General features: G+C 35.1%; 3 protein-coding genes across 15 annotated transcripts in view; 1 reads left to right on the top strand and 2 right to left on the bottom strand.

The window, feature by feature from the left end:
* Positions 1-3,844, bottom strand: part of LOC140958788 (replication protein A 70 kDa DNA-binding subunit B-like) — a 20,444-nt gene extending 16,600 nt beyond the window's left edge. The window contains exons 1-2 of one of the 3 annotated variants that reach the window (XR_012171835.1): positions 3,784-3,819; positions 3,073-3,146 (exon numbers count right to left, since the gene is read on the bottom strand). Coding sequence is in view for 1 of the 3 variants with exons in the window: in XM_073416354.1 (XP_073272455.1) it covers positions 3,073-3,128 (56 nt within the window). In the remaining 2 variants the exon portion in view is untranslated. Of the gene's footprint in view, positions 1-3,072; positions 3,147-3,783 lie in introns of all 3 variants that reach the window. The other 2 variants (XR_012171836.1, XM_073416354.1) reach the window with 2 other exon arrangements.
* Positions 3,845-4,164: 320 nt separating this feature from the next.
* On the top strand, positions 4,165-6,038 carry LOC140959837 (uncharacterized). 3 transcript variants are annotated; one of them, XM_073417870.1, is made up of 3 exons: positions 4,165-4,393; positions 4,521-4,661; positions 5,801-6,038. In XM_073417870.1, the coding sequence occupies exons 1-3, from the start codon at positions 4,205-4,207 to the stop codon at positions 5,942-5,944; spliced, it is 474 nt and encodes a 157-aa protein (XP_073273971.1). In that variant the 5' UTR covers positions 4,165-4,204; the 3' UTR covers positions 5,945-6,038. The 3 variants fall into 3 exon arrangements, with proteins under 3 accessions (XP_073273971.1, XP_073273972.1, XP_073273970.1); XM_073417871.1 differs by lacking the exon at positions 5,801-6,038 and adding an exon at positions 4,816-5,769; XM_073417869.1 differs by lacking the exon at positions 5,801-6,038 and adding an exon at positions 4,860-5,768.
* A 2,207-nt stretch (positions 6,039-8,245) lies between these two features.
* LOC140959539 (uncharacterized) lies at positions 8,246-11,035 on the bottom strand. 9 transcript variants are annotated; one of them, XM_073417428.1, is made up of 7 exons: positions 10,986-11,035; positions 10,420-10,442; positions 10,213-10,281; positions 9,988-10,099; positions 9,732-9,881; positions 9,216-9,543; positions 8,246-9,111 (listed from the first exon to the last, which is right to left on the bottom strand). In XM_073417428.1, exons 2-7 carry the CDS (start codon positions 10,440-10,442, stop codon positions 8,537-8,539), a joined length of 1,257 nt encoding a protein of 418 aa, XP_073273529.1. In that variant the 5' UTR covers positions 10,986-11,035; the 3' UTR covers positions 8,246-8,536. The 9 variants fall into 9 exon arrangements, with proteins under 9 accessions (XP_073273529.1, XP_073273534.1, XP_073273535.1 ...); XM_073417433.1 differs by lacking the exon at positions 10,986-11,035 and having other exon boundaries at positions 9,216-9,279; positions 9,431-9,543; positions 10,207-10,281; positions 10,420-10,979; XM_073417434.1 differs by lacking the exon at positions 10,986-11,035 and having other exon boundaries at positions 9,219-9,279; positions 9,431-9,543; positions 10,207-10,281; positions 10,420-10,979.
* Between the last annotated feature and the right edge of the window lie 4,285 nt (positions 11,036-15,320).

Raw genomic sequence — 15,320 nt, 5'->3', positions numbered from 1 at the left:
TTGAAATGGAGATTGTCATATATATATATATATATATATCAAATTACATGGTGGTGACAAGTGTCCCACTAAAATACTTAATTGCACTTTAGCCCCTGAAATCTTCACTATTTGCAATTCGATCCTCACAACTCTTTTTACTTCAATTTCACTCCTAAAGAATTATAAAACCATGGAATATGACTCAACATTTCAAAATTCATCAATTAAATAATCTCGGATTAAAATGATAAAATCTCGGGCCTTACATCACGGGTGTGGCTTACGACTTGGAAGGGTAGAATAAATCATAAAATTGTTATGTTAAAAATTTGGGATCAAAATAACGAGTTTTGGATTTAATCTGGATTTAATCGTCGCACGAAACGCTAATTAACGAGTTAATCGAAAAGTCTAGTGTTAAGCCTTATAAAATTATGAAAAATTAGGTTTAAGCTTAAATAATTATTATAAGTCTAAGTTTTTAATTTGGGAATTTTATATTAAGGTTTGGTTTAATTCGGGATTAAAACGCAGTAATACGTCTCATTTAAAGATTAAATTTAAAAGTCCTTGATTTGGGCCAAATAAAAATATGAGAAAATTCATGTAGGCTTAAATAATTATTTGGGACAGGTTAGAGTCAATGGAATTAAGAAAAAGTCAAAAACGTGAAATTTTACGTCCAGGGATAAAACGGTCTTTTTACACCTAGAAGTTAGTAAACGTCATGGCAGTGCCCTATTTGCTGTTTTATATGCTAATATGATTATATAACATATTTATGAATTTTTATATGTTGAAATATGATTTTTAAATGTTCATGAATTATTAAGGGTTAAATTGGACATTTAAAAGATGTGTTGCATGCTTGGTTTCAAAATAAAAAACGATATGTATATGCATGATTTTTATTAAGTGGTGATAACATGTTGAAGGACGTGAATGGATTGTGACTACTACATGTTGGAAATATCGTGAGGGTTATGGTCCCAGTGGGAGCCCGACGATTGTATTTCCTTGGATACGGATACGAATACGAATATGTTAATACGTAGGCCAGGCCCCAGTTGACCGGTGAGAGTGTTACTGGTGTCTCCCGTTGCCCAGTACTGTGGTTTTCTTTAGATGGATCCATCGCCCATTAAGATTAAGAATACGAGTCACAATCACGATTTGAATTCAACAAACACGAACATGAACATGAATATGAATATGGACACGAATATGGACATGGACATGAATATGGATACGATAGGAATATGTTTAAGTCTTTTTGGAAAAATGTTTAAGTTTAATGTTTATGCTTTATTAAGAAAATGATATTTTAAGTACACGTATTTTTCACTGTTATATGTTAACTGTATTACGTATTATTTGTTATCAAAGATAGGTCGTGTTGAGTCTTTAGACTCACTAGGTGTGTATGATGCAGGTGATATAAATAACTATAATATTGGAGGTCTTGACGAGTGACTTGCTGGACTGTCGGTGCACATAACCCGAGGACCAGCGCTTCTATTTCCGCATTTAAAGTTTATGATTTTAAGTTAAAGATTTCTACGACATTTTACTTATGTTTTGAGAGATTTTGAGAGGTTTAGTATGGGCTACACTTTTCAACATTTATTGCTTTTAGGTTTGGTAAAATGATACGATTTCTTGTTTGACTATTTCCTTTGGATTTTCAAGTACTAGTTGGAGGTCTTATTTTAAAATAGCGCAAAATTAATTTATGTATAGGTATGTATATGTATAGGCAGAAAATGCGAAGGAAAAAAAAATTTCTAGTACTTTTTAAGAAAACGAATAAGCAGACGTTTCAGATCTACTCCTAAGCACATCGATACACCAAAAGTCCAGTGTCTTGGTGGCTCTGCCAAAGACTAGGCACATCTGCCCAAGACTCTAACTCATGCTTTGTTATAAATCAATAGACTAAGCATATCAATCTCATGAATTGCAAACATCAATGCAATAAAATAAAGTATGTGGTTTTGGGAAAACTCAAGTCGAAGCTAACTCGAATCATATTTTCCCGGGTTAACATTAATTTATACCTTTCTTTTCGTAGATCAATCTGATCAATGAAATCAATATCAATCTGGTTCTGCTCGTTCTTCGAAGTCATCAATACCCACTCTGGAATGACATATTCGAGAAGTACAATATCAAAATACAACTCAAATCAATACTGGATATACTCAGAACTCAATCTAATTCTGTTTCGACGGCATAACAGTACAATCTCGATATACCCAGCAATATCATATCAGCATATACAAATCATAAGTCACAATCAATCAAAAAACTCAATCTGATACCAAATCTGTATAATCTCAATCAAATTCAATCTGAAAATGATAACAATTTCATACGGTATCCGTTCTTCGATCTGCTTTCTATTATACAATTACAATACTCTTAGGAACAGATAATATCAGTCATATCAGGATTTCTTCAATATCATATTTTCAAATCATAATGAAACATAAGAAAACTTACGTCTTTGTGAAGCCTTTATCGAGAGGAACACAGAACTCAACTCAGATTGAAATTCCAACGGTCGGATCTTGAAAAATCAGAATTCTAGTCTTCGAAGGAAAACTTGAAATCTCCTCTGTATCTTTCCTCAGTTCTTCTTGTTTCATCTGCTGAAAGGAATGAATGCTTGTTATATATATATCATGCATGGCAAGGATAGGTGGCTCCCTCTTGGTGCAGCACGTCTTGCGCATATGCGCGACCATCATCGGCGCATATGCGTGAGACCTACTGATATCTGGGCATCAAAATATTCTGCTCGCGCATATGTGCGCCCTGACCCCGCACATATGCGCGAGGTTCTCTGCCGCGAGGGGTTCTGTCCTCGCACATATCTCATGTCTTCTCTTGTTTTCCCCGGTCTGGTCCTTTCCGTCTATAATCACATCAAGTATCAATTAATCATTTCAGATTACAATAATAAAATCTCGGGCATTACATAATAGCTAAAATCTGCTGCCGCTAATGAAGAGTAAAAAAACCACGTATATAGTAAAAAAACAATAATACTAAAAGGTAAACGAATAAAATTGTAAATAAAGATCGAACCTGTATGAAGTACGAGAGGACGAGCTCGCCATAGCTTTAATTTGTTTAAGCTTCATGTTTATCGCAAACTGTGTCTACCTAGCAAAATTACAATAAATCTATACAGGAACACAACAGAAGCCTATTTTAACGAGCAATATGGACATCCACATCCCCAAAGCAAAGGCAAACTAAAACTAAAACCAAGTAAGACGTAGTTAATAAAGCATGAGAAGCAAATCAACCTAAATGAATTTCAAAAAAACCTTTAATTGTCTAGGGAAAAAAGTATCGAATTATTTCCTTTAGTAGTTCAATTAAATTAAAGAACAGAAGCAACAACAAAGAAAAACCAATAGCTCTCTGTTCAGACAAGGGGAAAACGAAAGAACTCTACAAAGGCATAGGGAAAACAGCACCAAAATAAGGCGGAGGGGGGGACGGAAAAGACTTCGTAAAACGATTACTATAGTTGGAAAGAAGGGAAAAAAGGAACAACATCACCAAACAGAGTGGAGGGGAACACACATCTATCTATGACAAAAGAAAAACAAAGGCTCTCTGTTTGAGCAAAAAAAACAAAGGCTCTCTGCAAAGAAACCGTGGAAACGACGGCAAAATAAATCATTCCGGGTTACCGAGCGACACTTCCCAACACGATTAATACAGATAAGAGCGGGAAAAAACACATGAAGAAAAACATAATCAAAGAGAATGAAAGGGAGCACTCACCTATTGACGTTTTCTGGCTCTCGGGCAAGAAGAACAAACAGCAAACCAAAGTTTCAAGGAGTCTCGGGCAAGAAGGACAAACAGCAAACCAACGTTTCAAGGAGGAATGAGCACAAGAAAATGGAGAATTGAAGAAGTCTGAACAACAAATGCAATAACCGGAGAAAAAAGAAAGCAAAAAAATACAGGGGGAAAAGAGGGAAAAAGTGGGTAGCACCGCTTAACCTCCTATTGACAGCACAAATTTTGATTGTTAAAGAAAGAAGCATACGGCACTTGTTCTTGCTTTTGACCGGAAACTGTACAGAAGTGGCCAAATCCAAACTATTGAGGCTTTCATATAAGTATATTTATATTTGGGTCAAAAGTGCAAATAAAGCATACGACCACTCAAGGAGAATGGGATTGGTGTGGAGTAAAAATGGAGGAGAAGGTGGAAGAATTTCTGAGGAGAAAGGCAGATGGCGAAGGAGCCGATCTCACCTTTCCTCCTCACCGACCCCACCACGAATCGAGCTTCTTCGAGTATTTCATCCTTAGAGGCGTCAAATTCCACTCTCTCCAACACGATTCCTTCTCTTGTTCTTTCCAAGTCCCCCCTCGCCTCACTGTATGTAAAAATTGGTGGTTGAGCTTCAGTGAATCGGACTTGTTATTGGTTTATTTTCTATTGTTAGCTCAAGTAATGACATCCCTTATCAATAGTATGTGGGATCAAGTTTTTTATTCTTGTGCAGGATGAAAATGGGAACTTGGCTGTGGGTGCTATATCAGCTTTAGTAGATGAAATCGGGGCTGCGGCTATTCATCGGGAGGGTCTGGCCATGGATGTGTCGGTGGACATGTCCATCTCTTATCTCTCCCCTGCTAAGGTCAATGTAAGCGCTCTTGTTCCAATCTTCTGCTTTTCAGATTATTAATAAATATTGCTGTTTTTGTTATGCATGTTTGTTGTGGACATAGATTAAATCTTGGTGTTGGATTTGTTTTCTCAATGAGAGATTTATCACTCTAGATTGCACATACCACTAGGCCAAGAGATCCTTCACTGTTATCCTGGAATTTTACTTATTAAGGTGTGGAGATGCCAACTAAGGAGCTACCTTTTTGTGGAGAGTGTGAATTTGTTGGAACACCTTAAAGGTGTGAATCGTATTTTGAAAGAGGAGTTTGAATCCAATCTGAAATATTGTGCAATAATCATTTATATTCGTTTGTTCAGCCATAAGCAGATATGCTAGTTCTGTTGCACTTGCCTCATTCTTTTTTCTTTATGTATAAACTCTTACATGTTATATATTCACAAAACATAATTTCATCCTACCCTTTATTTTTTTCAAGCCTTAAGGTCTTAGTTTGCCTGGTATAAAACTAATGGCTTGCTTTGCTGCTGATTTATACCGGCACATAGATTGTTCATTTTTTAACTTCACGATTTTTACGCAATCCAATTTTTGGATATAACAAAATCTAAGTGTGGGAACTCTACTCATTTGCAGTCAGATTGTTATCTATTTGTTACTGGTTTTGCCACGTTTCTTAACCCGTTCTTTATTAAGGAAAAGACAAGACTTTGTTATGTCCATATAAGTGATTTATAAGTAGGTAGAGTGGAATTTTGAAGTAACATGTATTTTTGTTTTCTTGGAGTTAGGATGCATGTGAACTGCAAATCAGTTGTCAACAAAGCTCATTATTTCACATTTGATCTCCCCGCTTTCAAATACTTTTGACCGTTAATATATGTCTTCCATTTTCAACTTTGAACATGTAAAAATAATCAATCTAGGATTAGCCACCTGTGTGTCAATTGTGAGGTGTGTAGGACTCGGGAATAAATAATATAGGTCATTGAATGCTAGCTGTGAAGATCATGTTCGACAACAATCTCTTTTGCTCTTCTGTTTTGTATATGCAGTTGAGTTCTATCCCAAGTCCATTTCCCAGTGGTTTTCGTTTGAATAAATAAATGACAACAAAGCTCATGTTACTATTTCTATGGATGACTGATCTACAGGATGAATTGGACATTGTGTCGAGGTTTTTAGGTAATCGAGGCAGTTATTATGGGACAATTGTTGTGATACGGAACAAATTAACAGGGGAGGTTGTGGCTGAAGGCCGGCATTCATTGTATAGGAAACCTGCAAGCAAAATCTAATAATGCTTACTGGCCTGGAGGCTGGAACTGGTAATAGCTGTTGCCTGAATTCGCTTCACTCTTCGTCATAACTCTCTTTTTGTAAATTATACATTCACATGCATGAGGTTGTGTGTGTGTGTGCTTTTTTTTTTTTTTTTTTTTTTTTTTTTTTTTTTTTTTTGGANAAATATATTACTATTTAAAAAACTTAGAGAAAAATTAAATCAAACCAAAATCTCTATATATAATAAATCAGTGATAAATTAATGATTAGTTTTACTTAAAAAAAATATATCTAAACAAAAAATTTAACTAAAGAGTAAATTTTTAAATAATTATNTAGGAGGATAGGATCCCCTACTGTGGGGGAGAGAAACAGCATACAATACTGTGTCAAAACTTCTTTTTTAAAACTTTGTTTCTCCCATTTTTGTTTGCTCAATTAATTAAATAGGACAAGATAGATAAAAATAATTATTATATATTAATTTTTAAATATTCAATTAATTCATGCAAAATATATTACTATTTAAAAAACTTAGAGAAAAATTAAATCAAACCAAAATCTCTATATATAATAAATCAGTGATAAATTAATGATTAGTTTTACTTAAAAAAAATATATCTAAACAAAAAATTTAACTAAAGAGTAAATTTTTAAATAATTATTTATATTAAATTTTTGTTAAATTTATTTTGTATGAAATAATACATATAGTTTAATTTCATTAAGTTTAATGATTTTAAAATTAAATTGTATTATATTAATAATAATACTTTTACTAGTTGTAACAATCTTTTCGTATCATTTATCTGAATTAAATGATCTAACAATTTGTATTTAACAATAAACGGATACAAACAATATAAATACATCATTAGTTTTCATGTATTTCACTTGAAGACAATATAAAAATTAGATAAGACAAACTTGTGAAAAATTGAAGTATATTTAAATATGAAATCAAAAATAAATAATTCATGTTGATATAATGTTATCTAAATTGAAGGTTCAAAATGTATGATATTAAGTTACCTGAACTAAAGGCTCAAATTATATGAATTATTTATTTTTGTTTTAATATTGAAATATACTTCTAATTTCACAATTTTAACATATCAAATCTTTATAATATTTTTGAAAAACTGAAATATATAGAAACTAATGATGTATTGTTATTATTTTTCTTGAATTATGTATCTATTTATTATTAAATCAAAATTATTATATATTTAAATTCAAATGAATGATATAAAGAAATTGTTAACAAGAAGTAAAAATATAATACTTAATTTTAAAATCATTAATTTAACTTAATAGAATTAAACCATATATAAATATTATTATATACAAAATAAATTTAACACGAATTTATTATATATAATTATTTAAAAATTTATATTTTATTTAAATTTTTTGTTCATATTTAATTTTTTTAAGTCAAATTATTCATTAATTTGTCTATCGAAAGATTTCATATAATTTAATTTTTATGTTTTTTTTAATAGGAATACATTTTGCATCAATTAATTGATTATTTAAAAAACAATATATAATTATTCTTTTTATTGTCTTGTCATAATTAATTAATTCCAAGAACCAAAATGAGGGAAACAAAAATTTAAAAAAATAAAGTTTTGACACAGCACCATATGTTGTTTCATTCCCCACAGTAGGGGATCCCATCCCGTTTGTAGGGGTTGGGGCATTCGGTTAGTCGGGGATTTCCTAAAAGCGAATCGAACTAGTATTTTTTTTTTTTTTTTTTTTAGAATCGAAACCCAAACCGAATTTGTGAAAACCTAATAAACCAAACCAATTTTATTTTTTTATTTTTTAAAAAAACAAGAGTTCAGCCTGAACAAAAATATATTATTTGTAACTTATAAAAATATTTCGTTTTTTTTAAAAAAAAATCGTTATATCTGTTTTTAAAAATAAAAAATTGAAATGATTTAATCGATATTTTTAATGTATTTTCAAATTGACAGAAACCAAATTTTCAAATTAATTCATCTATTAATTTAGTAACCGAATCAACCGAATTAAAAGATGATAAACCGAATTCATGCTCACCCAGTATGTATGTAGCATGAGTTGGATGGAATGAATTGATACCAACAATTCTGAGACACCGACAGATACCATTTGATTCGTGTATATATGTGTTCCGTGGACCTTTTCATCCTTCAGGTTTGCCATTCAACCAAAAAATTTCTATAAATTAAATCCAGTCGACAATATATATGTGTGGATAGATATGTATTTTTTGTCGATTGGATTTAATTTATAAATATTTTTTGGTTGAATGACAAACATGAAGGATGAAAAGGTCCACGCAATATGTATTTATTCATATCCACGCATTATGTATTTATTACACGTGAGAAGTATAAATCACCCAAGACCTGGAGTAACATATGAACGCAGGGCACAACAAACGTAAACTAGGGAAACCTGATGAAACAAATCTTTGTAGTTTAGACATTATTTCACGAGTCACAAGCTCATCCTAAACGAAAGCACAAAGCATACCTATGGATCGCAGAGCAACATCTTAACAGACGCCATGAGATGATGAGATATCGAAAGACTAGAAATGACAAACTTTACTCAGATGGAGAGGTTGAATCGGCACTAGGACTCCTAGAATGGCTTCGGGAAGAGCGGCTGTCGCCATGGGAAACACTTCGACAGTAGCTCCTTCTATAGTACTTCGGAGACGGACTGCGCCTGGGTGATATGCTGCATGAGTAACTTCTCCTCGAGCGCCTGGGCGAGATGCTGCGTGAGTAACTTCTTTCATGTCTCCTTAGCACTGGTGAAATGCTTCGAGAACGAGACGGGAACCGACTTCTTCTGTATTTGTAATCATCAGGAGTCCCCGGTGAAGAACGGTGATGCCTTCGGTAGTAGCACTCATCAGGTGAATAATACCTGTGATAGGTAGGAGAGTAGGAATGATCTCGCCTTCTAACAGGAGACCTGCTGTAGGATGGAGAACGAGATCGGGAATAAGACCTTCCACGCCTGTGATGAGAATATGACCTACGTCGATTGGATGGACTGTAGTAATGGTGTCGACGATTATAACAAGGAGAGTATGACCTGCTGCTACCCCTCTCTCTTTCAGATGAATAGCACGGAGAAACACTTCTCGAATAGGTAGGAGATCGGCGACGTGCTGGATAGCATAACACAAGATTAGGAAGAGAATGCAAGAAAATTAGCAACCACAAAAATCTCCCAACAAAAATATTATAATTAGATAAAAGCCAAACATCTTACCACGAACAGTTCTCGGCCCGAGATATCTTCCGGGCGTAGGTGTCCGACCTTTCCGCCTTCTAGCCTGCACAAAAACAGGCACACAAACCATGATACAGACTCCCTGATAATTATCAACTATGTTTCCTAATTGATAAATGACTAGCAAATACAGAAAAGGGAAATGCATGAATCTGAAAATTAATATAAGGGACAAAATAATAGCAAGATTATACTGCAAAAAGAAAGATATGCAGGGCATACAACCCTCGGAATAACAGTCTGATATTTGCTCGTTGTATAAGATTTGATTTGTTAGTTTGGAGAAGAGCTGCTGCACACAGCTACCCTGTTGTCAAAAAAACTTAACCAAAAGAAACAAATAGCTTTCAAATACAATATCCATCTAAAAACAAACAATGCGGAAATGGATCCAATTATCAATTGCTTATTATCAATTGCTTATCAATTGCAATAGCAACTAAGATCATATATACGAATGTTGCAGAGAAGAAAATGTGCAGAAAAAACCGTTACCTTCTCCACGGAAATTACCCTGCCTTGAAGCACCGAGCGGTCCAAGTACTTAACACATCGATCAGCATCCCCCACAGTAGACATCGTCACAAAACCAAATCCACGAGATTCCTGTGTCCAAGGATCAACTACAAGACGCACATCCTCCACCTAACAGAAGATGTCAAGATCAATTCAAAAAGGCTGACAATTTCCCAAGAACATAAAGATATTCCACACACCAACAGGATGGAAGATATGGAGAAAAAATATGTACCTTTCCCTCAGTTGAAAAGTGCTTCTCAAGGTCCCTACGTGAGACCCGAGTTGACAGCCCTGTCACATACAAATTATTTCCAGGATTTTCAGCATCACTGGAGTCACGGCTCCTGCAGTCAAATGACAAGAGACATCAGTAGTTCAATTACATGAGTACAATTCTGTTCTAGACATATCTGCGAAGTTAAAATCGAGCGAGCCCGTGACAAAAGATCACCCTGACCTGCTCCTTGATGGAGATCGGGAGATCAATCTACTGTAGCGCTTATAAGGGGAAGGAGAAAGAGAATACCTGCGCAGGATTTATGACAAATGGGATAACATATGGCATCAAACCACTACTTATAACACCAGAATAAAACAACGAACACAAAAAAAAAACAAAAACAAAAACAAAAACAAAAACAAAAAAACAAAAAAAAAACCGCACCTTGACCTTCTGGAGTAAGACATCTGCACGGACAGACATCAAACCATGGATCAATAGAAAGCATTTGTAACTAAGAAATACAGATGCTGAGATTCAAGAGAAACAAGAATAATAATAAATTGGAGGAGGAATGGATTAAAGGAGGGAGATGGAGAGGCGAAAATATGACATCCTCTCCGGATACAGCTAAACTAAAGAGGATTCGCTATAAAACCTGGCAGTTAACAAAACAAAAGGAAAAGTCCGTATTTTCCTTCCCTACCCAATACTATGCAACATGGGAATGGCAAATATGTATTCATTCAAACACAAAAACCCGACAAAAAAAACCCATCAATCCGAGACAAACATCGTTAACAAATAATACATATTCCAGGGATCATAATTCAATCCCACAAATTCCACTGTCAACAGTAAATTACATACGAAGTTAAGTAACAAACCATAAAATACACGTTTTGATGTGATAAAACGATACCTTACACCATATTAATTATTCTGGTTGCGAATTGAAAAACAAAATCCAGATACTATCACTTAGATTAGGTTTCAATTGAGAAACTCACCGTTCGAGGCGATTAACAACACTTTTCTATTTCTATGGACGTGTCTCGAAGAAAGATATTCTCGTAATTTTATATATATATATATATATAAGTGATATACACGTATAGAAGTTTCTGGACGAGCTGACGTCTAAAGTCGGCATTCTCTTCATAATTTTAAGATTTAAGATTTATATCATAAGAACAAGGGCACTCTCGCCAATCTATATCAGACCTTTCATACACATCCACATATAGCGGTTAAAAATATACGGTCCAGGTTGGAGCAGACACGGACACGCCTGTGGTCCATAGAGGTTGGTTAACTGAATCGATGGATTTGACTCGAAATCGTGATCGTAACCTATTAAAAGCGGTCTGGTTATGATTTTAGGTTCAAAAATTCGTGGGTCGAAATAGACGGGTTGACAATATTTAATTAATTTTTTTTTATATTAAACGGACGACCACCATCAATGGATCAAGTAGCCACTGAAGATCAACGACCGCGATCAAGTGGACGTTGATCAAGTCGATTGGCCTTATTTGAATTTTTTTTAAATAAAAATAAAACCGTCGCGATTTTCTGGTGGTGTTGATCAACAGTCACAATGACATGACTATAGTGCAATTGAAACGATTTCGACTTTTTTTTCTGATCCTATATCATAAACTCGAAAATACTAACTAAATAAAGTAACTTAACATTTCTAAAAATTATAATAAATTACCATATGAAATCTCAAGTGTTTAATATAAAATCATAAATCATCAACTAACCAAAATTTCTAAATTGACCTTCACAAATATCAATTAACAATAAAATAATAAAGCATAAAAATATCTCTAATAAAAATCCTTAACATAAATCCTTAAATCATAAATCTATCTAGCTAGTGCGGAAACAGAAAGGCCATCGGGTGTGTACTGCTGCACTCGATCCACTCAATCGTCAGCGCCTCCCATCAATCATTAAATCATGCATCATACAAACCAAGTGAGTCTAAAGAATCAGCACGTTCTAAACATGAATAGCAAATGATACATATACAATCACATGCATTAAAAATCATACTTTTATTTAAATAGCTTTTAAACATAAATAAATCGTAAATCGTAAAATCATTTTAAAATATCTTTTGAACATAAATAAATTCTTTAAAAATCATTTAAAAATAGCTTTGAGCATTAATAAATCATTTTTAAAATAGTTTTAATCATCATCATGAATCATATATCATAAAATCATTTAAAATCGTAAAGCTCTCAATCATATATCATTTTTGGTGAAGTTTGATCCTTGAAAGTTACTAGCATTTATCCTTTGGTCGACAGATCTGTCTTCAGCTCCACATGGCCCATGGGGGTGTGCACTAGGCTCCACCATGGAAATACGATGATCGGGGCTCCCTCGGGGGCCTTCTCCCATAGACGGGCTCTCTCTGGGGTCTTTTCCCATAAATGGGCTCTCTTTGGGGCCTTCTCCCGTAGATGGGCTCCCTCTGTGGCTTTTTTCCCTCACGACATCCCCACAAAATCATATATCATATATTTTGTCACAGTCAATTCACATCTCTCAAAATATTTTTCTTTTTGTTTTAAAATCATAACATATCATAGCTTTTCAAAAATAGCATTTTACACAATATAACTTGCACAGCTTTACCATAAATCATAAAAATACATATTATCATCAAAATCATCATTTTAAATCATAAAATATCATTTAAATATAACGTTTCGTGAGGCGTTTAAATCCCGAATAAATCCAAAACTCATTATTTTGATTCCAAATTTTAAACATAACATTTTTATTACATATTATACCCTTGTGAGCCATGAACCACACCCATGGACCCATGGTTCCAATTTTAGTCCATTTAATCTCGTTTTTTACACTAAATTACTCGAGCCATGATCGAGCCACCTCGAACCAAACACGAGCCAACCCACCTAGACACCCTTCTGACCAAGCCCAGCCCATAAAACCAGACCCTAGCTCGCCCAATCACTCCCGGAACCGAGACCAAATCTGCACATGGCTAGATACTCATGCATATAGCTTCCTAGTGACACTAGGACTCTTCCAGCCGAGCCACCACCGAGATCACCTGACCCTAACCATCCCCGGACCACTCCCAGACCCAGCCCAGACCAACCCTGACCCTGGAACCTACGTGCGAGCCACCTGGATCAGAAGACACAAGCTGCACGTCCTTGAGCTCTCTCACGCTCTCTCGAGCCAGCGGCCAGCCCAGCAACTCCAGCCCTTGCCCATCATCCTTCGACCCTATAGGACCCACCTGACCCGCCCAAGCCCGAGCAGCGAGCCCCCCATGGCTGCTGCCGCACCAGAACCCCCGAGGGGGAGAGTCCCACTTCACGTGGACTCTTCCCCAGCCCAAAACTCGAGCCCTAGTCCTCCTAGGGCTCGTCCTAAGAGCTAACCACGACCCTTAGGACCCAACCCCCAGACCTGGTCGAGCCCCATGACCCCATGCATAGTAACCGAGCCTTGAACCTTGGACAAGCCAAACAAACTCACGGTTCCTTCTTTGATAAAATCTTACGGTTCCAACTTGGTTTTCTTTATTATTTTATCATGTTTTGTCCATAATTCAATCATATTTTATCATGTTCTGGCAGCGTGTCCGTTGGTTTCAAAAACGTTTTTCATAAAAGCGTAAAAACGTCGTATAAACGTTCTACGTAAAAATATTCAAACACCTATTTTTCATGCATAAACAATTAAATCAAGCATATTATGATTTGTATGATGTTTTAAAAAGGTTTAGGAAACGTGACTTTGCATTTATAACGCTCGAATATACGATTTTTGGCGAGGGTGCGACGTTGGACGACTGGACGACGAAGAACACAAGCTTTCTTCTTCCCCAATATTTTCGAAATTATTGAAGGTGTGTGCAAGGTGTTTTTCGGCTGATAGGTTAGTGATTTGTGGTGTTTTAAAAGCTCTGGAAACTTATTTATAAATAAATTAACATGCTAATATGCTTTGGTTTTGGGCTTGCAAATTTAAGGGTAATTGGGCCTACTTTAAATAATTAAATTAGGCCCAATAACACTGAATTAATTAAATAATAAAAGTTTATAAAATTATTTTTCATAAAATAATATTTTTGATCTTTTAAAACTCCTTGTTTGCCCAAAACCGGTTTCCCGTGAAAAATCGAGCTCGACTCGTAAAATAATTCGAACTCCAATATTTTTAGAAAAAGTAACTCATTTTAAAATCATATTAGGAAGCATTGCCATCATTTGAAGAAAAATAATTATTCTTGTCTTGATCGTCTCCGGTCTCCTTTTCCCTGCCTATTATCAAATATTCGGGTAAAATCCTTAATTTCATGTAATCATGTCATATTATCATTTAATCATGCAAATCATACATTTAATCATATAATAAATAATAAATATCATGCTAACATTTAAAATCAATTAAATAAAACAATTAAGCAATTAAAATAATTTGCATGCATGCGGTTTACGTAAGTTGATTTTTCGGACGTTACAATTCTCCCTCCCTTAAATAGACTTTTGTCCTCGAAATTTTCCTTAATTTAACGATTGCAAAGCTTATATTCCCTTACACATTTCAAACTTAACCTCTAACTTAAATCTTAATCTTCAATTCGGTCCTCAAAATCTTGAAAATTGCATTTCTAACCCAAAATTTTCCCAAAGTCGACTCCTAAATCCAGCTCAAGTAGTGCATGCACCCTATCCTTCTCTAAGTTCTTCGATATCCCAATCAATTCCCATAACCCAATTTAACATTTCATGCAATAAAAGCATCGAAAAAAATGTTAAACAACTAGGTTACCTCGAAATCAGTGTAGTGTCGGCTCTGTCTCAGCTTCCTCAGCTTGCATCACATAGACCCTTCTAGTAGTGGGTTGCTTGAACGTTGGGCAATCCTTAGACTTGTGTCCCAAATCTCCGTATTTGAAGCACTTGTAAGTGCCCCACATGCACTTGCCATAGTGTGGACGATTGCACTCCTTGCACAAAGGTTTCTCATCAGCCTTCGAAACGTTCCCCCTTGGTGGTTGTACTCGTGGTTTTGGTGGTTCTGGTTGTTTTTGTAGTCCCGCATAAGGCTTCTTATTACTCTGACTAGCTTTCTGAGCACGATTCATCTTTCGCTGCATCTCCCAATCTACATCTTTAAGTGACTGCTCAGCTCTAAAAGCTTTGGCAAGGACAGTAGTATAGTTAGTAGGATCGCTGAGCATCACATCCCAACGGATAGTCTGCCTCAAACCATCTAGAAAGTGTCGTAATTTCTCGACAGCATCATTCGCGATCAAGGGCACAAAGTGACAGCCCCTATCA

Source organism: Primulina huaijiensis, chromosome 15 (assembly GCF_012295235.1).
Source record: "Primulina huaijiensis isolate GDHJ02 chromosome 15, ASM1229523v2, whole genome shotgun sequence".
NCBI lineage: Eukaryota > Viridiplantae > Streptophyta > Magnoliopsida > Lamiales > Gesneriaceae > Primulina > Primulina huaijiensis.
The sequence above is the reverse complement of the archived record's forward strand: the minus strand, read 5'-3'. Positions and strand labels throughout refer to the sequence as shown.